This window comes from Diabrotica virgifera, chromosome 5, assembly GCF_917563875.1.
Source record: "Diabrotica virgifera virgifera chromosome 5, PGI_DIABVI_V3a".
NCBI classification, from domain to species: domain Eukaryota; kingdom Metazoa; phylum Arthropoda; class Insecta; order Coleoptera; family Chrysomelidae; genus Diabrotica; species Diabrotica virgifera.
In genome coordinates, this window is record NC_065447.1 from 243,043,692 (window position 1) to 243,067,018 (window position 23,327).

Below are 23,327 nucleotides of genomic sequence, written 5' to 3' on the forward strand. Positions count from 1 at the left end.
GAAAAATTATAATATATGTTGCTCCACAATATTGATATGATATGCAATTATTATATAAAGGTAAATTTAATTAATTGTATTTTGCTTGCAGTACTGCATTTTAATAAATAATTTTATTTACTACATACAATTGGTTACGTTTTAATAACATAACCTGAATCTTATTTTTTCTTCTTGTTATTTTTTTGGACTATGGCCTTGACAATTATCCAGTAACCAGGACTAATATAATTGGCCAATATAATTAAAAGTGCGAATAAAGTTGCAGAGCGTAGAAATAGGTGTCGCTTTGCCGAACTTGCACGGTCCCAATAACAGCATATATGGCTATAACGAGGCATATTTGGTTATGAGGAAAAATGAAATCGAAGAATATGTATGTTTCTTTACCTGTTTTTGGCGCAGTAATGGCTATAAATAAATACCCCAACTGCCTGTATACAGGAATGCCCTACATCTATGTGTTTATCAAGACCAGTGCTGTAATAAACTCCACCGCCTGTAATAAACTTCCTCCTTCCTGTTTATCTATCGACTGATCTTGAATATTGTAAGAAATTCACAATTTAAGATGGCCAGGTTTCATTACTGAGGTTGACCATCGACACCTAATAAACTATGTAAGAGGCATCAAAACATTTCAGTGGTGGTGGTATGCACAAAATTATTGTTGTCTGAGGTAACAATATTTGCTTATAACGAGGTAATTAGTTCGCCATTTCAGTTCTCGTTATAGAGGGAGTCTACTGTAGTTAGCAAACAATATAAAAAATATTCTAATTAAAAAAAAACTATCAACAAATGGAATTTTTTTGCCATACCTTGTTTTCAAAAAGTGCAATTGCACTATTTCTTTTGTTTTTATTGCCATTATTTTCTCTCCTCTACCATGCTACAGCCCAAGTCAGGACCTGGCCTCCTCCAGCATAACTTTCCTTGGCTGCTCTCCTCCAGTTATCCACCCTCAATTCCTCTTTAGTATCGGTTCCCACTTCACCATCCACCTCTTCTTTGGTCTTCCTACTCGCTGATGTCCCACCATATTAGTTCTACTACGCATTCTACTAGGTGTTCTGTTATTATCCATTCTTATAAGATGACCTGCCCAGTGCAATCTTTGTATTTTTTGAAAAATTTGCTATGATAGAGGGTTCTTTGTACTATTGGTATAACTTATGGTTGAACCTTATTCTCCACATTCCATTGTCACAAATGGATCCCAATATCCTTCTTTCAAACTATTAATAATTGTCTTTTGTTCTTTTGCTTCTACGTCTTCTATGTTTTTGCATCTAGATAGTTCATTTAGTAGGTTTCTCTGTGCACCAGGTTTATTCAAGGTTCTGGAATTCTATGATCCTATATCAAATTCCATATGTCGTTGCCTAAGTGGTCATTGAATCTCTCCTTCCTTCCTATACTTAGAGGTTCATCTGTTGGTTCCGTAACTGTAATCTATTTCCAGGGATGAGCAGTTGGCCCATCGCCCAACCCCCTTTTTGGAGGACCATTTCATCCTTCCTCGTCGGTCCTGACCCTACCTTTCACTGGGGTTGGTTACTCAATTTCTGGTAAGGTCGCTTAAGTTTATCGGGGTTCACCTGTGTGATTAAGCTACACTTCTTGGAGGTGAGGATAGGAATTGAGTAGGAGTGAATAGAGGTGTTATCATGCTCTTCCTCTTCTTGCCTCAGCTTCTTCTTTTAATCAAATTCCAAACTTGCAATTTGCAAGTAGTACGTTCTTTAAAGGTAAAATATTGCAAAACCTCTAAATTCGTATTCGTAATCAGTAATTCGATATTCATAGTCAGAGCATTATTTTTGGTAATCAGAAAAAGTCATTCACCCACTTTCAATGTCAAGAGTTAAGTGTGGAAAATAGATGATGTTTGCGTCTAATTTAACCAGATCACTTCTTATGTAAATATTATGATTACAAATACCTTTTCAAGGAAATATAATAAAACTTAATAATTGTTTCTGGCTGATGTGAGAGTGCACTTTCAGTTTGCTTCTGTATTTTATAAAATAAAATAAAATTTGAATTATGGTTTTGTTTGGAATAATTACTTGAGAATAATAATCATGATTGGGATCCAAAATAATACCTAACCTAATCCTAATCACCGTAAAACCTAATAACCGGTTTTTACTTTAAAAATAAAAAACCGGTTATTACCGGGACAAAAAAATAACCGGTAAAACCGGTTATTGCGAAGTAAAAAAACCGGTTTTAGGTTTAAACCGGTAGGTTTTTCCCATCCCTAGTGACAGAGCAATTCAAATACATTACTACTACTCATTTAACTGCCAACTTCCTGTTTATGTACGGGTGATTCCATTTAAAACCACTCAATTTTGGACCTAAAAAACTTTTAGATCTCCGATTTGTCGGAAACTTGGTGTATAGCTTCTGCGGGACGTAAAAATAAGCTCGAACTGAAGGATTTAAGCCAGAACAGTCTTCTTCTTTTTTTTTTCTCAAAATATTAATTTTAGCGATTTTACAGGGATTTGGTATTTATTTAAACAAAATTTGTATATTTTATCATGAAGTATCAGAGGAAAAAACAATGTTTTAAGAAAAGGGTCTCAAAAATGTCATTATAAGGCATTAACAAGATTCTTTGATTTAAAAACAAGTTTTTGATAAAATTTTACTGTAGAAAACGTTAAAATACTGTTTTTTACATTTTCCTCTATTCCCAAAATACATCACCTTCGATTTTACTGAAAATTTGCCCACATATAGAAAAAAACACAAGAATTTAACTGGTTAAAAGGATTTTTATAGTTTTACAATACAAAAGATTTATATGCAATAATATCAGAGTCAAAAATATAGGCGTCTACTGTAAATACAATTAACTCGGAAAATATCGACCTCACTACAAAAATTGTTAAAAAAAGAAATTGTAATAATTGTAAATACGATTTATTTGGAACAATTTCAGTTCCTACCATTTTTGTAGACAACTTAAAAATAGCGGAGATATTGAACAAAAACAACTGATATAAAACCAATCGGGTCTTACGCTTGCACCTTTACCGCATACATACTAGATACCTTAAATATTGATTTTGGCAAAAAAATGATAGATATCAAAATTGTGTAAAATTTAATTCTCTCCATTTTTGTATAGGTATATTTTTATTGTAAAATAAATAATAAACGAGATAGTTCAATAATTATTATGCTCTGTCACTATTTTACCCCTTAACTCGGAAAATATCGACAGCACAAAAAAATTGTAAGAAAAGAAATTATATGAAATCGTATTTTCAACAATTTCATTCCTTACACTTTTTGTCGAAAAGTGGAAAATGGCGTAGATATTGAGCAAAACCGTCTCTACTTTAAAATCGAGATGGCGACCAATGTAACTGCAGAATTTATTTGCGATTTTAAATTTAGACTAGTATTGACCCCTCTAAAGATTAGAAAAATAAAATCTTGGGCAGCTCGGTATGCAAGGTCCAATGCTATCGCGACTGGACTATATGCGTTTGAGTCTGATATTATTGCATGTCATGTAACTTTCTTTGTATCTGTAAAACTACAAAAATCCTTTTAACCTCTTAAATTCCGGTGTTTTGGCTATATTTTCAGCCAAATCGAAGATGATGTATTTTGTGAATGGAGGGGAATGTAAAAAACGGTATTTTAACGTTTTCTACACTAAAATTTGATCAAAAACTTGTTTTTGAACCAAAATAACTTGTTATTACGCCTTATAATGACATTTTTGAGTCCCCCCATTAAAATTTTTTTTCATTGATCTTTATGATAACATAAATTTGTTTAAATAAATACCAAGTCACTGTAAAATCGCTAATTTTTAGAAAAAAAGAAGAAGGCTGTTCGGGCTTAAATGCTTTAGCTTGAGCTTATTTTTACGTTAGGCAGAAGCTATAAACCAATATAATAGTAGGGGAGTGAAGTATGCTAAATGTGCAGTCACTCGAGCCCTTTGGGGACCTAGTGGGTTGTGAAGAGTAGGTCCTAAAACCAAAAAAAGTTAAGTAAAGTTTTCCATTTTAGTGGGGACTTTTCATTTTTAATTTAATTTTCCATTTCCAACAATTGTTTTTTCCGATTATAGCGCCATCTATCCATAATTTGAAAAAATGTTTCACTTATTTTTACGTAAAGAATCCAAATCTGGAATAAAAATTTGGGGCTCCTATTTAAGATTTTAAAGTACTTAACCCCCCACCCCACCTCTGTGGGGGGTCGTGTTTGGTACCATTCGATAGATTTTTCAAAAATATTGATTTAGGGCCGGTTGTTCGAACGCTAATCAACAATGATCATTATTAAATATTTAATTACTGTCACCAAAACTGTCAATGTCAACTTTGTTTTAATTGCTGAAAACATAATTAATTACAATTATGAGATTTATTATTAATTATGTTAATAATTATTGTTATATTAATTGATTATAGTCTCAGAATTGTAATTAATTATGTTTTAACAATTGACATTGACAGTAATTAATTATTTGATAATGATCATTGTTGATTAGCGTTCGAACAACCGGCCCTAAGTGTATTTTACAGTTTTTCGATCTAATGTTTATTTTGTGAAATATCGCGGGATTTGTATTTAAAATTTTAAATTTACCCCCCACCCCTCTCCGTGGGGGGTCATGTTTGGTATAATTCGATAGATTTTTGAAAAATGTTGAACACGTATTTTTTAGTTTTTCGATCTGACGTTCGTTTCGCAAAATATTTTTTTTTGTGAAACTTTTTGACTCACCCATTTACTTACGCCCCGCTCAAATCGTCAGATATTTTAAATATACACTGTTTTGCATGTACTTAACTTACCTTATCTTAATCTGACAAATTCGAGTACATATTTTTAAGGATAGATTTTTTTTTTCGGGCCCCCCCTTAACTAACTCCCCTGTGTTAAGAGCTAATATATGGTAGAGGTACATCTGCTGGGCACCATGTTTCTCCCCATATGATAATCTGACGCGCTCGAGTAACTGCAAAAATCCCCGCTTGGGCTCCCCTACCACCAGTTTCAGACAAATCGGAGATCCAAAAGTTTTTTTCGTGAGTGATTTGACATGGAATGTACCCAATACATATCTCAAATATTTTATTTTCCAGTTAAATAATATTTTACATTTCAAACAATAAACATCTCAGGCTTACATGTTATCAAAATATGTTTATCAAAAGTAGTAATAATAAATTATCAAAACAATTAAATTGTTAAACCACTTCTTTTATCTCTTTTTTATATTTATATACATCAGGTTTTTATATGAATTCAGTGATATCCCCACTATTTATTTGTTTACGATTATTATTAAATGAATATTATTTATAAACCTTATCAACGAGTTTTGTGGGATTAAACCAACATAAACAAACGATTTAACGAAGACAGAATAAGGCTTTGTACATCATCGCTCCCAAGAGCGGATCTAGAAAGGGGGCCATGCACACCCCCCGAGAATTAAAAAAAAAAGTTCGTTGCTAGACAAATAATAGTATATTACTTTATGAGGCGGAGAATCATGACTTTTCTTGACGCGCCCGATATTACGCGCCGAACGAAGTGAGGCGCGTAATAGAGGGCAAGTCAAGAAAAGTCGCTTCTTTGCCGAATAAAGTATACTATTTTTTCTTCAAACGTAGCAATTTTCAACCATAAATAGTACAATTCATACGCTATTTTTACTCGAAATTAACTGTGACAACTATCAAAGTCGTCTAGATGTTAGAAATTAAAATAATTAAGTCGTCGGAATGATTGCTGAAAGTTGTGCTCGACAATCAGTATCATAAACAATTACCAATGCGTATCAAGAGTCGGGAACATTTTTGCACGGTTTCAATTTTGAAAATGCCTCATTAACTAATTGTACTTTTAATATTACTATAAATAATAAAAATGATGTTTAATTGTTGTTAATGACATTTGTATTGTTGCTTTGTGACATGTTTCATATTGTTGCCATGACAACATTTTTCCCTCCGCCGTAAAGAAATGGGAAAAAAAACTGCTGCCGGCGGAGAAATCAAACTTTGACAGGATCAAGTTAGATAAGTAATGTCATCATTATTTGACGTTTGAAGAAAAAAATACTTTGACTAAATTTTTCTTTGGCTAATTCTTTGACTGAATTTGGTGTCCTAAATCGTATCCTGAATATCGGTCCTGAATTTAGGATAATGTAATACCCACTTAACCCGAGTCTACTCATTTTACATATCACTTCTTTGAACGATAGCATATGATTTTTTTACCTTTTTTTTGTTAAATAGGTGACATAGAGCTTAAGGCAGTTGTACCTGAGGTTTCTGATGAAGAAATCAAGAAAAAAGTCGAACCAATCATTCTCGAATATTTCGAGAACGGCGACACCCACGAAGCAGTGCTTACCATCGAAGAGCAAATTCCTGTGAAAAGAAGAGATACGCTGGTCGAGCAGCTCATAGAAATAGCAATGGATCACAAACCTTCGCACAGAGAGATGACCTCCGTGCTCATCTCCGATCTCTTCCCACATACCATAAACGAGTCTGACATCAGCAAGGCGTTCGAGAACTTGCTGGCTAACGTAAACGATTTGATTCTGGATATTCCAGACGCCCCTACAGTTTTGGGCAATTTTATAGCCCGTGCCATTGCAGACGATTGCATTCCTCCCAAGTTTATCATTTCTATTAGAGAAAAGAGCGACAATAAGGACTTCCAGGAAGCTGTTAGCCGTGCAGATACACTACTTTCTATGAAACATGGTCTGGTACGGCTGGATAATGTATGGGGAGTTGGTAAGTACTATTTTTATTTTAACTTATAACCTAATCTTATAAAAACCTAGGACGACATGTCAAGCGGAAACGCTATTTGTCCGGGACAATAACTCCCGGATAATTTTATGATTTATATTTTAAACACATTATGTTATTAATTTATTAACAACTAACGTTCAGGGGCTATTCTAGTGTAAAAGTGCGAAATTCATATACTTTTTTGGAAATTTCTAAAATAAAAAGTACTGTACTTACCAATTGTTTTGAAAATTTGCATGAGGATTTATTATAAAAAGAAGTACATGTAAAACAATTTTCATAAAAAAATATTGAAAATTAAACGATATATGCGCCATCTACTGGCACCGTGAAAATAAAAACATAGCTCCACTGCTGCAGTGATTGGGACTAATAGAGATCCTGAAACATAAAATTTTAAAGTTGTTACTGAAATACAGTAGGAAAAATGAGAGAGTACCCATGAACGAACATATAAAACACGCTGTATTTTCCTGTCACCGTGTCACACAAAAAATTGGCCAGTGCAAGTACATGTAATAATTATTGTTACATGTACTTGCACTAAACAATTTTCTTTATGACACGGTGACAGGAAAATACAGCGTGTTTTATATGTTCGTTCATGGGTATTCTTTCATTTTACCGACTGTATAAGTTATTTTCTATACCATCAACTAGGGATTTTTTGATCGGATAAAAAATGTCAATTTAGCGATTTTTTAAACTGAAAACGTTTTAGCTAATTAAAAAAAATTCAACACTTCGTCATTATTGCAAATTTTAATGTTTTTCAAAAATCCTAGTTGCTGGTATAGGAAATAACTTATATTTCAATAATCAGTTTGAAATTTTATATTTCAGGATCTCTATTAGTCCCAATCACTGCAGCAGTGGGGCCATGTTTTTATTTTCACGGTGCCAATAGATGGCGCATAAATCGTTTAATTTTCAATATTTTTTTTATGAAAATTGTTTTATAAGTATGTACCTATTATTTTTATGATAAATGCTCATGCCAATTTTCAAAACAATTGGTATTGGATAGCGCTTATCAAAAAGGTACCAACAGCCATTTTGCAGTTTTGAGTAAATTAAGATTAAAGACTTAACAGTTTTAAAAATCGGCATTTTATCATTTTTTAAGTTTCTCAAATTTTTTAGGAGAAAGATTGAGTTTAGATATTTGTCTTATATAAAAATATAACCCGTGTTGAGCTGGCCCCCCCCACTTGCAAAAATTAAAAAACAAATAGACCTGATTTATGAGCTATTTATGAGCTCTCATATTCCGCAAACTAAAAATTTTGAGCTCGTTCCACTGAGCAGGAATTTAATACCCTAGTGGGGGGGGGGCTGAGTCAGCCCCCCCCCCACTACTTAAAAATAGGAATATTGAATCGGTTTTTGCGGCAGAATTACGAGCTATTTATGAGCTCTTGAAATTATATAGTTTCGATTTTTGAGCTCATCCCCTTCACCCCCAAACAACCCTTTAATTGATTTAACTTAAGAGAAAGATGCTGAGAAAACTTAAAATATATCGTATTGCGAATATAATTCCTATAGCTTATATACTCTAAGAATAAACTATTAAATCAAGAGCATTTTGATTATTGAGCTACAACCCCTTCGCCAGAAAACCACCCTATCTTCCCGGCTTAAGAGAAAGTTGTATTTAAAATGCGTTAAACTAATTATTTGGCGACTACATATCATTTAATAATTTATAAGCTTCCAAAGTACGCGCATTTAGATCAGTAAATTGCAATTTATTTTGTATAGTGCAGTCACTGAAGGTAAAAATCAACGATTACCTTCAATTTCGGTGAACCTTCATCGATTTTCACGAAAATTGGTCAGTGGTTAGAGGATACGTCAAGAAACAAAGGTGACATGGTACCACCTTGCGCCTTTACCCTGAGGGTGGATACCGCCCCTTCTCGGGGGTGAAAATTATTTTATAAAAAATAAATGCACAAATCAATAAAAGAACAAATTAAAAGCAAAATTTATTATATAAAGTTAATAAAATAAGTCAATACTTTTTAAGTTATTAAAGAGCAAAGATTTTAATTATTTGTGAAAAAAATGCATGTTTTGAAAAGGTTTTTTGTAAATCACTGAAAAACTTAAGTTTTTACAAAAAAGTTAATAGTAGTTTAATTCGTATAGCTTATATTCTAAGAATAAACTCTTAAATCACGCGTCTTTTGATTATAGAGCTAGGTACAACCCCTTCGCAAGAAACGACCCCATATTCCCGGCTTAAGAGAGAGTTGTTCTTAAAATAATTTAAATTAATTATTTGGCGACTACATATCGTTTAATAATTTATGAGCTTGCAAAATATACGCATCTCAATTATTGAATTGCCATTTTCTTTCTATAGTGCAGTCACTGAAGGTAAAAATCAACTAGTACCTTCGATTTCGGTAAATCTCCATTCATTTTCACGAAAATTGGTGAGCGGATTTTGATACTATCAACTTTTTCTGCATCTTATTTTTCATAGGTATTTCTAAGTACTTTGACAAGTATTTAGTACCTAAGTGTTATAAAATGCATCTCTTTCCCGTTATTTAAGCTTGAACCCTTAGATTTTAACAGTCGCGGAAAAAAATATACATTTAATTACCAATAACTTACTTTAAATTAACATTAAAGGGTTTTTCAAGTAAGCAATTTATTATATTTTTTATTAGCTTCAATTTTAGTGATGAAAACTTTTTTGTAAAAACTTATAGTTTTTGAGTCATTTATGAAAAATCGCTCTAAAGCATGCATTTTCTTTCCAAAAATTAAAATATTTGATCTTTAATAACTCAAAAAGTATTGATTTATTTTAATCACATTATATAACAAATTTTGCTTACAATTTGTCCCTCTCTCGATTTGTGGGGTTATTTTTAATAAAGTAATTTTCACTCCCGAGAAGGGGTGACATATACCCCAGGCTAAAACCCCAAGTTGTTATTGTCAATTCGTGAAAATAAATGGAGATTTACCGAAATCGAAGGTACTAGTTGATTTTTACCTTCAGTGACTGCACTATAGAAAGAAAATGGCAATTCAATAATTGAGATGCGTATATTTTGTAAGCTCGTAAATTATTAAACGATATGTAGTCGCCAAATAATTAATTTAAATTATTTTAAGAACAACTCTCTCTTAAGCCGGGAATATGGGGTCGCTTTCTTGAGAAGGGGTTGTAGCTCTATAATCGAAAGACGCGTGATTTAAGAGTTTATTCTTAGAATATAAGCTATACGAATTAAACTACTATTAACTTTTTTGTAAAAACTTAAAGTTTTTCAGTGATTTACAAAAAACCTTTTCAAAACATGCATTTTTTTCACAAATAATTAAAATCTTTGATCTTTAATAACTTAAAAAGTATTGACTTATTTTATTAACTTTATATAATAAATTTTGCTTTTAATTTGTTCTTTTATTGATTTGTTTATTTATTTTTTATAAAATAATTTTCACCCCCGAGAAGGGGCGGTATCCACCCTCAGGGTAAAGGCGCAAGGTGGTACCATGTCACCTTTGTTTCTTGACGTATCCTCTAACTACTGACCAATTTTCGTGAAAATCGATGAAGGTTAACCGAAATTGAAGGTAATCGTTGATTTTTACCTTCAGTGACTGCACTATACAAAATAAATTGCAATTTACTGATCTAAATGCGCGTAATTTGGAAGCTTATAAATTATTAAATGATATGTAGTCGCCAAATAATTAGTTTAATGCATTTTAAATACAACTTTCTCTTAAGCCGGGAAGATAGGGTGGTTTTCTTGCGAAGGGGTTGTAGCTCAATAATCGAAATGCTCTTGATTTAATAGTTTATTCTTAGAGTATATAAGCTATATGAATTATATCTGCAATACGATATATTTTAAGTTTTCTCAGCATCTTTCTCTTAAGTTAAATCAATTAAAGGGTTGTTTGGGGGTGAAGGGGATGAGCTCAAAAATCGAAACTATATAATTTCAAGAGCTCATAAATAGCTCGTAATTCTGCCGCAAAAACCGATTCAATATTCCTATTTTTAAGTAGTGGGGGGGGCTGACTCAGCCCCCCCCACTAGGGTATTAAATTCCTGCTCAGGGGAACGAGCTCAAAATTTTTAGTTTGCGGAATATGAGAGCTCATAAATAGCTCATAAATCAGGGCTATTTGTTTTTTAATTTTTGCAAGTGGGGGGGGCCAGCTCAACACGGGTAAAAATATATAATAAATTAGTTTTTCTCTTTTTTGTAGTATGAAATGGCGCTTGGTTCTTTTTTGATAAAATCTAAATAATGTATGTGAATCTGTTTAAATGCTACTTTTAGGATTTGGATCTTTTTATATAAAACTACTGTTTACTTGGATCGTTTTATTAAATAACAGAACATTAATAAGTTGTTCGTACCATTCAATTATAACCTTTTTTTAATAACATGTCAACATTCATTAAACGTTCATCACATTTTAATGTACATTTACACTGAAAGTCGATATATGTTTTTGTTCATTCAATATTCCTTTCAGTGTGTAGTGTTTTTTGTTACCGTCTTTTAATTTTTTTCTGGATTTAAAAGACTGTCCGGGATATTTTGCCACTCTCCCTTTCTTTGGCCGACCTGTTAGACGAGTGTGGTGTTGTGGATCGTCTTATTGTTCATCATCTTGTTCTTGGTCTGTAGAGTCAAATAAGACTCATCAGCTTATTTCATCATTTTGTATATTTTAGCACCTCTTAAAGAGGATTATCAGAAGGAGTTTACGAAAACACGTTAATCAAAAGAAAACCAAATGATTGAAATGAAGAATGTCAAAAGGAATCCAAGCGACATGCGACATGATAAAACTTTCGTCGCTTGGATCCGTTTAGAGATAAACAGAGTCCTATAATTCATAACACGCAACTTGGTAACCTTTGCCAAAAGAGGTCTCTGACGTTTAGTTGGTGCTTGGGACTTTTTAGATAAACAAAGTTTAATATTATCAGCCAGTTAATGTAATTAAGTCAGAAATGGCAATTTGGCGCTTGGTACCTTTTAGATAAGCGCTATCCACTTCTTATTTTAGAAATTCCCAAAAAAAAGTATATGATTTTCGTACTAGGATAGCCCCTTAAAAAGGCTAGTAGAAATATAGTATTTTTACTACAAACGCGATATTACGTAGGTCAAAATTTTTGACGTAAGAGAACTGTCAAAACATTAGAATGTGACTTTTCATTATCGCCATGTTTATTATAAACATGGCAATAATGAAAAGTCACAATCTAATGTTTTGACAGTTCTCTTACGTCAAAAATTTTGACCTACGTAATATCGCTTTTGTAGTAAAAATACTATATATAACGGACTATTCTTTAACGGGAGTAAATTGATTCTTCCATCTATTTTATGTATCATTTTAAATTGACGAATTAAATATCCCTACCCGAATTATTTACTACTTCATCAGTAATTAAGTTTTGCGCAAAATTGACAAAAATATTACTTTATTAAATTTTAATTCTTTTAAAACTTTGTCGATCCTAAAATTTTGAAAAAATTGAGTGGAGTGATTATAGATGGCAATTGATTGGATCCCTCGTCTAATGGCTGGACAAAATCACTAGTTTATAATAATAAATAGTCGTTTTGAAGGTCGAGGTTGTTTCTTGTCATTGTATTCCAATATTTTTTTAAATACACTTTTTTAGTAGATATGGTCACTAGATCTTCTACCATTGTTTTGTTTTTTCCCTAAGTAGTTCTTTCCTATTTCTCATATTTTTCTTCACATTTTTCTCTTTATCGCCGTTTATCAAGGATTTGTTAGTTTTTTTAAATTTTTTTTAATCTGTATCAATTATTGAGAATGAACTACAAGAGCTAGAGGGAGAGAGAAAATGAGCGAGAAAGGAATGCGGCGAGAGAGAGAGAGAGAGAGAGAGAGAGAGAGAGAAAGAAAGAGAGAGAGAGAGAGAAAACGTCAAGACGGAGAGAAAGTGTAAGATATAGATTGAAAAGAAAATATAAGATTCAACGATTCAAAAAATTTATTGACTACGTTTACAAAAAAAAAATTTGAATTGTACAAGTCAATTTGATATATATGTATAAAATATATAAGATAATGTGTACATATATACAAATAGAAATATGAATTTGACTGTTCTGATATTATTGGCACCTATTGTGCTGTAATTATGCAAGTCAGACTGTTTAACTAAAGTATCTGCAGTTTTGTGTGTTTCCACGAGAACATTGTATAGCCATAGTGTTAGCAAGGGCATTATTTTATATTTAATATGTAAATATAATGGTTTGCAAGATTCCAAGTAACCAACTTTTGCAATTATTCTAATTGCTTTTCTTTGCAATTTAAATATTGTTAGTGCATTGCAAGAGTTTCCCCACAAAATAACGCCACATGGAAACGAATAAAAAAATATAAAAACGAATGGAAAAGAGAAAAGTAAATTGTTCTTAAGGTATCAACACTTGTAACAAGTCTTAGTTGTCTAAGTAAAAATAAAGTACTTGAAAGTTTACCTTTGAGATGGTCAATATGATTATACCAAGTCAGTGTGTTGTCAATTGTCATGCCCAGCAATTTAGATATAGAGTGAGAGTGAGATGTAGGATGAGTGAAGGAGTGGGTGTGTGAAGGAGATAGAGAATGAGCGGAATATATAGAAGACAGAGAACGAGATAGAGAGACAAATAATGAGAGAGAGGAAGTGATGACGTGATAGCTGGAGAGAGGGGGCGAAATAGAGAGCGAGATATAGACGAGTAGCAAGGTATACAGGAGAGTGCAAATGAGCGAGAAATGGAGTAGGAGAGAGAGGGCGTGTGTGAATTAGGGATAGAGGAAACATCAAGATGGAAAGAATGAGTGAGATATACAAATTGAAAAGGTGATGTATAGAGTTAGTGAAGGAGGGGTGCGTGAGGAAGATAGAGAACGTGCGAAATATCTAGAAGACAGATAACGAGATAGAGAGGCAAATAATGAGAGGAAGAAAGTGGTGATGTGATAGCGGGAGAGAGAAGGGCAAAATAGAGAGTGAGAAATAAATCATTTAGATAAAAGCTTTAAAGCAATAATAAAGACTAAGTTAAGTAGACCGTAACGACATTTTATAATAGTACTAACTCGCTAAATTCTTTAAAGGGATTACAGCTAGTAGATGCACTCTGTTTTATTAGCACGGCCAAAAATTATTTCTTGAGAACTTTTTACAAAGATTAAACGTACATATATGTATATACTGAGTGTTTTTATAAAATTTAATAAAATAAACGAAAATTAGACAAATTATAACAACCGTCATTTTGACACGTTACAATGAATTCAATTTGCTTAGTAGACTCTTCGACTAGATTCAGGAAATAATATCTCTGATTATGTTTTCCTTGCTGAGTATATCGATGCTGTTACTGAGTATATCGATGCCGTTACTGAGTATACAGGGTGTTTCATTAATAATTGTCCATATAGCAACTGGAGAAACCTTAGCAGAAAATACGAAGATTTAACCTAAAACACTTAAATAAAATGTGGTTCCTTACTGAGTTACAGGGTGTTTTATCTAAAAATTTAAAAAGTATTTTTGCTCAGCATTTTAAAACTGTTCGACGTATCCTTTTCATACTTGGTAGAAAGTGCGACTACTATACACCCTACTAAATTATGATAAGCAAACGTTTCTAGCTACTACCAGAGGTGTACGACAGGGGATAGTGAATGGTTGACCTTTCTCAAATTCTACGCCACTGGAGGAATTACTATTTTAGTGCCATTTTTAGATTCTCCAATACTATCTACGTAAATAATATACTCTTCATTGGTAACGATAAAGTTATTAGTTTCCGAGATATTTGAAGTTAAATATGAAGCGGCACAGTTATTTTGATTAATTTATGATATTATGATTCATATGATTAAAATTTAAAAATTATTTGTACCCAGTACTTTAAAACTATTTGGCGTATCCTTATCATACTTGGCAGAAAGTGTAGGAACTGTACACCCTACTAAATTAAGATAAATAAACGTTTCTAGCTACTAACAGAAGCGTACGACAGGGGATAGTGGCTGGTTGACCCTTCCCAAATTCTACGCAACTAACGAAATTGCTATTTTAGTGCAATTTTTTGATTTTCCAATACTTTTTATGTAAATAATACACTCTTCATTCATAACGATAAAATGATTAGTTTTCGAGATATTTGAAATTAAAAATGAAGCGACACAATACATTAATCAAAATAGCCGTGTCGTTTCATTTTTAACTTCAAAGATCTCGAAAAATAATGCCTTTATCGTTACGAATGAACAGTACATTATTTTCATAGAAGGTATTGGAGAATCCGAAAATTGAACTAAAATAGCAATGCCGCCAGTGGCGTAGAATTTGGAAAGGGTCAACCATTCACTTTCCCCCGTCGTACGCCTCTGGTAATAGCCAGAAACGTTTGTTTAACGTAATTTAGTAGTTTGTACAGTACCTATACTTTCTGCCAAGTATGAAAAGGATGCGTCGAATAGTTTTAAAATGCTGAGCAAAAATAGTTTTTAAATTTTTAGATAAAACACCCTGTAACTCAGTAAGGAACCACATTTTATTTAAGTGTTTTAGGTTAAATCTTCGTATTTTGTGCTAAGGTTTCTCCAGTTACTACATGGACAATTATTAATGAAACACCCTGTATATTTGCAAGATATATTCTTGTAATTGTAGAGTATATTTTTTTATGAATAGTTTTTCATTCAGAAATCATTCCAATGCAAAGCCGTACCTTGTATATAAATAATACAAAAATAGGATCGAGGTGTGGCCTGATTTTACAACAAGTTTATTTACCTGTTAGTGTATTTTTAAACTAATAACAATGTATGTAGATATACTTGTGCTGTACTGTAATCGACGGATGTTTCTATTATTCCGTGACTACCAACTAGGAAGAGGTGCCAAACTCATAATGTAATGAAAATAAAAATTATTTTTAACGTTAGAACGACGCAAAATGTGTTTACTATCAAGGAAACTTTCACTATTTACGTAATCATTTAGATTAAGAGTTTAAAATAACCAAATAGTTTAAAAATACCTATTTCTCTGTCTGTAATTCACGTTTATATTATTGGGTAAAAAACCTTCTAATAGGTTCTTAGATTTTCATAATATTTTTCAAATGTATCGGTACATTTTGCTTTTAGACCAGGCATTAGCTGTTTGTATCCAAAAATGATAATTTTATTATGCGGACACTTCAAAAGGTGGGCTAAATGTTTTAATAAACAATTTGTGAAAAAATTGAAAAATTCAATTTTTTTTCTCCTTTCCGTTTCCATATCTTGGTAGCTTATGCTTTCCATATCTTTTAGAAACATTTTGTGAAGACAAAAAGGTTTGCAATTCAATTTCCTACAAGATAAATTGCAAATTGAAAAAATAATTAATAATTCAAAATTTGCAAAACCCGATACGTCGGCCTCCGATAACCCGGAAGTCCGGCTAACTCGGACCGATTTTCAGCAGACAAAACAAATATTTTAAAAGTTTGAGTTTTTTACCAAGAAATGAACAATACTGTAGTATACAGATGTATATAGATGTACTGTGCATATGTATTTCATGTTTTTGCAATTATAGTGGAGTTTATCTCGAAGTACAGTCTATTTTATTAATTCTTACCATATTCTCCGGCTAACCCGGATTTTCGATAATCCGGATCGGCCTCGGTCCCGATTAATCCGACTTATCGAGGTTCCACTGTACTTATAATAAATCTTTAATTTTTAAGTCTTTCAATTTTAAATAAAAGGTATTCTATTTGTTTAGATTAACAATTGTACAGTTGTTTAAAAAATTTCATAGGTTCCCGGATTTCAATTACTAGCATCTTATTTGAAGGCTTGAATGCTGTTTTATATTATGTAAAAACAATTTAAGTATTAAAAAAATTTTAAAGAGAGAGAGAGAGAGAGAAATTGTGACTGTTAAAAAGGAAAAAACATGTGGAGATACTTACATTCTGCTGAGTAATTGGAACTAGCACACTATTTAAAGTGGTAACCTCATAATATATGGTTCACATAATATATTTTAAGAAAATATGGTGACTACAAGTCGATGTTGTTAGATCAGAAAGGTTAGAAAGCAAAAAAGGTTAAAATTGTGACTGTTAAAAAGAAAAAACATGTGGAAATACTTACATTCCGCTGAGTAATTGGAACTAGCACACTATTTAAAGTGGTAACTTCATAATATATGGTCTACATAATATATTTTAAGAAAATATGGTGACTACAAGTCAATGTTGTTGATTACTTTGAATACATGCTCAAAGGGCAACATGTTTCCCTGCTCGAAAATACTAGGTTCTTGCCAGTTCAATGGGCACAGACTAACTGATAAAATAGGAAATGAACATTCAATATGACAAGAGATATTCATATATGACAAGATACTTGTCATATTGAATGTCCATTTCCTATTTTATCAGTTGGTCTGTGCCCATTGAACTGGTAAGAACCTAGTATTTTCGAGCAGGGAAACATGTTGCCCTTTGAGCATGTATTCAAAGTAAATTAACAACATCGACTTGTAGTCACCATATTTTCTTAAAATATAATATGTAAACCATATATTATGAGGTTACCACTTTAAATAGTGTGCTAGTTCCAATTACTCAGCAGAATGTAAGTATCTCCACATGTTTTTTCTTTTTAACAGTCACAATTGTAACCTTTTGCTTTAATCTAACGTGGAAATACTTCATTCTAGGCACTGAAGATGTTCTGAATTAGAACAAAAACGTTTTGCAATCCATTTGGATGACATTTTAGATAGTTTTTAATAAACAATTTTATACCAGTATGAGCTAGTTAGATATACAGGGTGTAACAAAAATACAGGTCATAAATTTAATCACATATTCTGGGACCCAAAATAGTTTGATTGAACCTAACTTACCTTAGTAAAATGTGCATATAAAAAAGTTACAACCCTTTGAAGTTACAAAATGAAAATCGATTTTTTCCAATATATCGAAAACTATTAGATATTTTTTATTGAAAATGGACATGTGGTATCCTTATGGCAGTAGCATCTTAAGAAAAAATTATAGTGAAATTTGGACACACAAATAAAAATTTTATGGGGGTTTTCTTCCTTTAAACCCCCCCAAACTTTTGTGTACGTTCCAGTTAAATTATTATTGTAGTACCATTAGTTAAACACAATGTTTTTAAAACTTTTTTGACTCTCAGTACTTTTTCGAAAAGTCAGTTTTTATCAAGATATTTTGAATATTTGTCAAATCCACCACATATTATTGTATGGAAACTTGGTAATAATATGGAAATTTATGTATGATTTACATTTTTAGGTATATTTTGAACCATATTAAAACAGAAGCCACATATCGATAAAAGGTGCCGTCTCGAAAAAATACAAAGAGGCAAAAAAGTTTTAAAAACACTGTGTTTAACTAATGGCACCGCAGTGATATTTTAATTGGAACGTACACAAACATTTGGGGGGTGTAAAATAACAAAACCCCATAAAATTTGTATGTAAACATATTAAAAAATAAGCCTCAACTCAATAAAAACTGCCTTATCGAAAAAATACTAAGAGGCAAAAAAGTTTTAAAAATATTGAATTTAACTAATGGTACCACAATAATAATTTAATTGAGACGTACACAAAAGTTTGGGGGGGTTTAAGGGAACAAAACCCCCATAAAATTTTTATGGGTGCACAAATTTCACTATAATTTTTCTTTAAGATGTTCGTGCCATAAGATTACCACATGTCTATTTTCAATAAAAAATCTCGATATAGTTTTCGATATACTCGAAAAAATCGATTTTCATTTTGTAACTTCAAAGGGCTGTAACTTTTTTTATGTGCATATTTGTACTAAGGTAAGTTAGGTTCATTCGAACTATTTTTGGTCCTAGAATATGTGATTTAATTTATGACCTGTATTTTTGTTACAGCCTGTATATTGATTGCGTGTTATAGAGTGAGAGATAGAGATGGTGAGACAGAAATCAAGAGAGTGATAACGAGATATTAAGAGAGAAGACAGAGCGAGATAAGGAGAGAGAACGAGGTAAGCACAGAGAGCGGTTAGAAAGCATGGACGAGGTGGAGAGAGTGAGATCTTTCTTTACTTCTTCACTTTGACTTCACATGTAACACTTATTTCGTAATATGATTGAGAGAGGGTCGAAATGGAAAGAGAGAGAGAGAGAGAGAGAGAGAGCGAGATGGAGAGAGAGAGCTACCTAGGGAGTCTATAAAAGATAAAAGACTTCCGAATTGAAAACCATTGAGTTAGTCTAAATGAAGTTCATTTGTAAGATAAGCGGCTGATACAAAAAGAAAAACTAATTTTTCTATATATAATCGAATAACAGTACCTAACTCGTAAATTAATTTTTATTTCAGGTGGAGCTTTACGACCGGTAAAAGCTTTAACTCGCCAAATGTGGCTACTACTGCAAGAATTTCTATCGTCGAGCGACATCGACGAAGCCGGCCGTTGTTTGCGGCTTCTAGAAGTTCCCCATTTCCATCACGAATTGGTCTACGAAGCCATCGTCATGGCCTTAGAAGCCAACAGTGCCGCAAAAGAGGAACAGCTGTGCAAACTGCTGAAATCATTTTCCGATGCGATTTTGATTACCCCGGATCAGATGGAAAGAGGTTTTCTGAGAGTGTTCGATGATCTTCCTGATATTTCGATGGATGTCCCACTGGCTTATATTATTTTAGATCGGTAAGCAATGTTTTTTTTTATTTTTAAATCGTTCATTTTATATAAAAAACATATTACTCGGGACCATATTTTTTTATTATTCGGTAAAAAAACAATGATTATAGGTAGAAATAGCTACCCAAACAGTCAGGCAGTTCAAATATTTTGGCTAAACGAGAGGTGGGACACTGAGACTGAAATAAAAAACAGATAGTCCGTTCTTTAACGGTAAAATATTGCAAAACCTCTAAATTTTAAAGAACCGCTTCGATTGACATGAAATTTGGCATACACATAGCTAACAAGTCAAAGAAAAAAAGTGATATTGTGCCGATATGTGCTATTGCCCTGGGGGTGGTTTTCACCCCCCTCTTGGGGGTGAAAAAATATTCGTCCAAGGAAGGTCAGAAAATGGATAAATTGGCTAATTTTAAGTAACTTTTGTTCTATAAAGTTTTTCACTAATTCAATACTTTTCGAGTTATTTGGCAGTGAATATGTTAATTTTTTCAACAAAATAACCACGCTTTTAGACGGTTTTTCGCAAATAACTCAAATAGTAAGTATTTTGTCGAAAAACATTCTTAACAAAAATATAGCCTGTAGAAATTTTTAAAAAAATGGTGTATATATCACGTCTCTACACCTAGTAGAAGCAGAGTTATAGCTAATGAAAAATAGGTTCATATTCGTCAAATTCCAAATGGAATACTTTAACGTGAAATAACCAAAAATGAAGCACATTTCGGGGAAAACTCATTACAACTTATTTAAAATGTTAAAAAAAGATTCATTTTTGTTTTATAAAAAAAAATTCTAGCATCAAAATTAAACAAGTTACGCTCAAAATAAAGTTAGTCCCTTTTGGTTTTGGTAAAAAATCGAGAAAATCACCCCCTAATTAGTATGTTAAATGAACTTAATCGTTACGACTTCACAAGTTTCTTGACTCGTGTATATATTGTTTATATGATCTGTAAGTTTCATCGGTTAAAAGTCCTTATTATTGAAAGGGCTTTAGTTAAAAGGGGTTGAACGAGTCACTGATCACGAATGTATGCAAATTTAGAAACACCAAATCCCAATCAATTTTTGTCTAACAGGAAAACAAAAAAATACATGATATTCAGAAAAGCAAATCTGACTTTTTTTGTTTTTCGAGATTTTTGGTATCTCTATAATTTTTAAGTTATTTTGAAAAAAGCATATTTTTCAAAATTTAAATTTTTAAAAATTTTACTTTGAAACCAAATTTTTTCAAAAATAAGCACTTTAAATCGATGAAACTTACAGATCATATAAACACAACATAAGTAAAATAATTTGTGGAGCGGTAACGATTAATTTCATTTAAGTTGCTAATTAGGGGGTGGTCTTCCCGATTATTTTTTGCAAAAACAAAAGGGACCAACTTTATTTTGAGCGTAACTTGCTTAAATTTAATGCTAGAAACTTTTTGTAAAAACAGAAATAAAGCTTTTTTTAAACACTTTAAAAAAGTTATAATGGGTATTTCCCAAAAAGTGCTTAATTTTTTGGATATTTCACGTCGAAATATTCTATTTGAAATTTGGTGAATATGAATCTATTTTTCATTGGCTATAACTCTGGTTCTACGAGATCCAGAGACCTAACGCGTACACCATTTTTTTTTTACTTTTTTATAGGCTATATTTTTACTAAGAACGTTTTTTTCGACAAAATACTTACTTTTTGAGTTATTTGCGAAAAACCGTCTAAAAATGTGGTTATTTTGTTAAAAAATTAACATATTCACTCGGAAATAACTCGAAAAGTGTTGACTGGGCGAAAAAGCTCTATAGAACAAAAGTTACTTAAAATTAGTCAGTTTACCCATTTCCGGACTTATTTTGGACATATATTTTTCACCCCCAAGAGGGGGCGAAAGTCACCCCCAGGATAAAAGCACACATCGGCACAATATCACTTTTTTTCTTTGACATGTAAGCTATACGTGTGTGAAATTTCATGTCAATCCAAGCGATTCTTTAAAATTTAGAGCAAAAACCGTGAAAGAATGGAGTAAGAGTAAAACAAGCCAGAAATGCTTTTTTGAAACGTTGTAAGTTTCTGACTGATCACAAGTTGAATTTCAAACTGAGATACAAGATGCCGAAGTGTTACGTTTGGACTGTTCTCTTGTACCGAATGGAAGCATGGACGTTAAAAGCCAGCTCCATTACTAAACTTGAAGTTTTTTAAATGTGGTGCCTGCGCCAAATGCTTAGAATATTCGTGAAGGATAGAGTCAGAAATGAGGAAGTATTACGAAGACTGCATATTTAGGGCACATATTACGAGGAAAACGATACAATTTTCAGCAACTGGTACTCAAAGGAAAGATAGAGGGTAAGAGAGGTCTAGGTCAATAGACAGGAATCTACAGGTATGAAATGCTTCGAAATGCTGCTAAAAACAGAATAATTTCATCCTGACTATCTAACATCTCACCTGACAAGACAATGTAGGGTGGGCACCTACGCAGAAATGCGCCTTAAGAAGAAGTATTATTTGACTAATATTGGTAAGTAATTTTTTTTATAATAACAGGGAAAATCCCTTTAGTTGGTTGAGTACCATAGTTTAAACAAACTTACAATGAAGTACACCATTTTTTATGTATAAGCTTGTTTAATTGAAACATATCGGTGGCTCAAGCCCAAAAAGAAAGTTCTGAGATAAATGCAATCTTTGCATTATGTTTGTTCCGTGGTGTGGTTGGATGCGTGTAATAACTTTATTGTCCACGGAAACACATAAAATAATAATAAATAAATGTAAAACAAGAAACTGTCAATAATTACTTTATTTCAGTAAAAGAGCGTGCTTATGTCTCCCAAGAGGGTTTGTTATTCTTTTCCGACCGAGAGCTTGTAACTGACTGGCCGTACTCGTTAATTTGTCATTATGTGGTTTTAAAATCTGAAAGCTCTTACCCTATGGCCAGACAGGCGATAATTTATTAGATATTATGGTATTTTAAAACTGAAAAGGGATTTAGGTAGAAACTGAAAAGGCCATTAATTTTATACAAATGGTTTCGTATATTACGAGCGGATTAAATGTGAATTTTAAATGAAGCGTATTATTAGAGTATTATTTAGTTTAAGGAGAAAAGTTATTAAAAATTAATAATTAAAATTAGCAATTAAAAAATAGTAATTGAAGCATGTCGCCACATGTTTATGGGATGGCCAAATATAGAAGTAGATTGTGTAGACTCCTGTTAATCCGAAGATTTAATATGGCTGATTTTATTGATATATTAATATAAAAATACTCAATTTGTGGCTTAGGCCACTGTTGCTCTGAGGGCCTCAAATGTTAGTTAATTATGTTTGTACACGTCACACTGAGCAGCTCCAATCATTTGTGTCTGTCTACTATTTTAAGTATAGCGACTTCAAAATGGCGTTTGTTGCTAACAATCCGTCCAAATATAATCATTGTGCTGCCATACCAATATTCCGGTAGGTGTAAGTTGACGGAATTAATTAAAAATAATAAAAATAAGTTAACAACGAACAGTAAAACATTTATTTATTTTGGTAACAAAAAGGTGTTGCTTAGTTAGATCTCGGAAAAGGGTCGGTCGTTAGCGAGTAGTGCCTCGGTTGCACGCTGTGAATAGACTGTTAAGAAAAGCCAAAATCTATTATATCGATGTTATGCCTCTCTACAATATGGCCCGGCGAGGACAATAAATCACTCCGATTTGACGCATAAAAAACAG

At 32.3% G+C, this 23,327-nt stretch overlaps 1 protein-coding gene across 3 annotated transcripts in view; it reads left to right on the forward strand.

The window, feature by feature from the left end:
* Positions 1-23,327, forward strand: part of LOC114325113 (programmed cell death protein 4) — a 51,339-nt gene that overhangs the window by 20,877 nt on the left and 7,135 nt on the right. For all 3 annotated transcript variants that reach the window (XM_050650958.1, XM_028273054.2, XM_050650957.1), the window contains exons 3-4: positions 6,294-6,803; positions 19,264-19,594. In XM_050650958.1, coding sequence (XP_050506915.1) covers positions 6,294-6,803; positions 19,264-19,594 — 841 coding nt within the window. The remainder of the gene's footprint in view (positions 1-6,293; positions 6,804-19,263; positions 19,595-23,327) is intronic.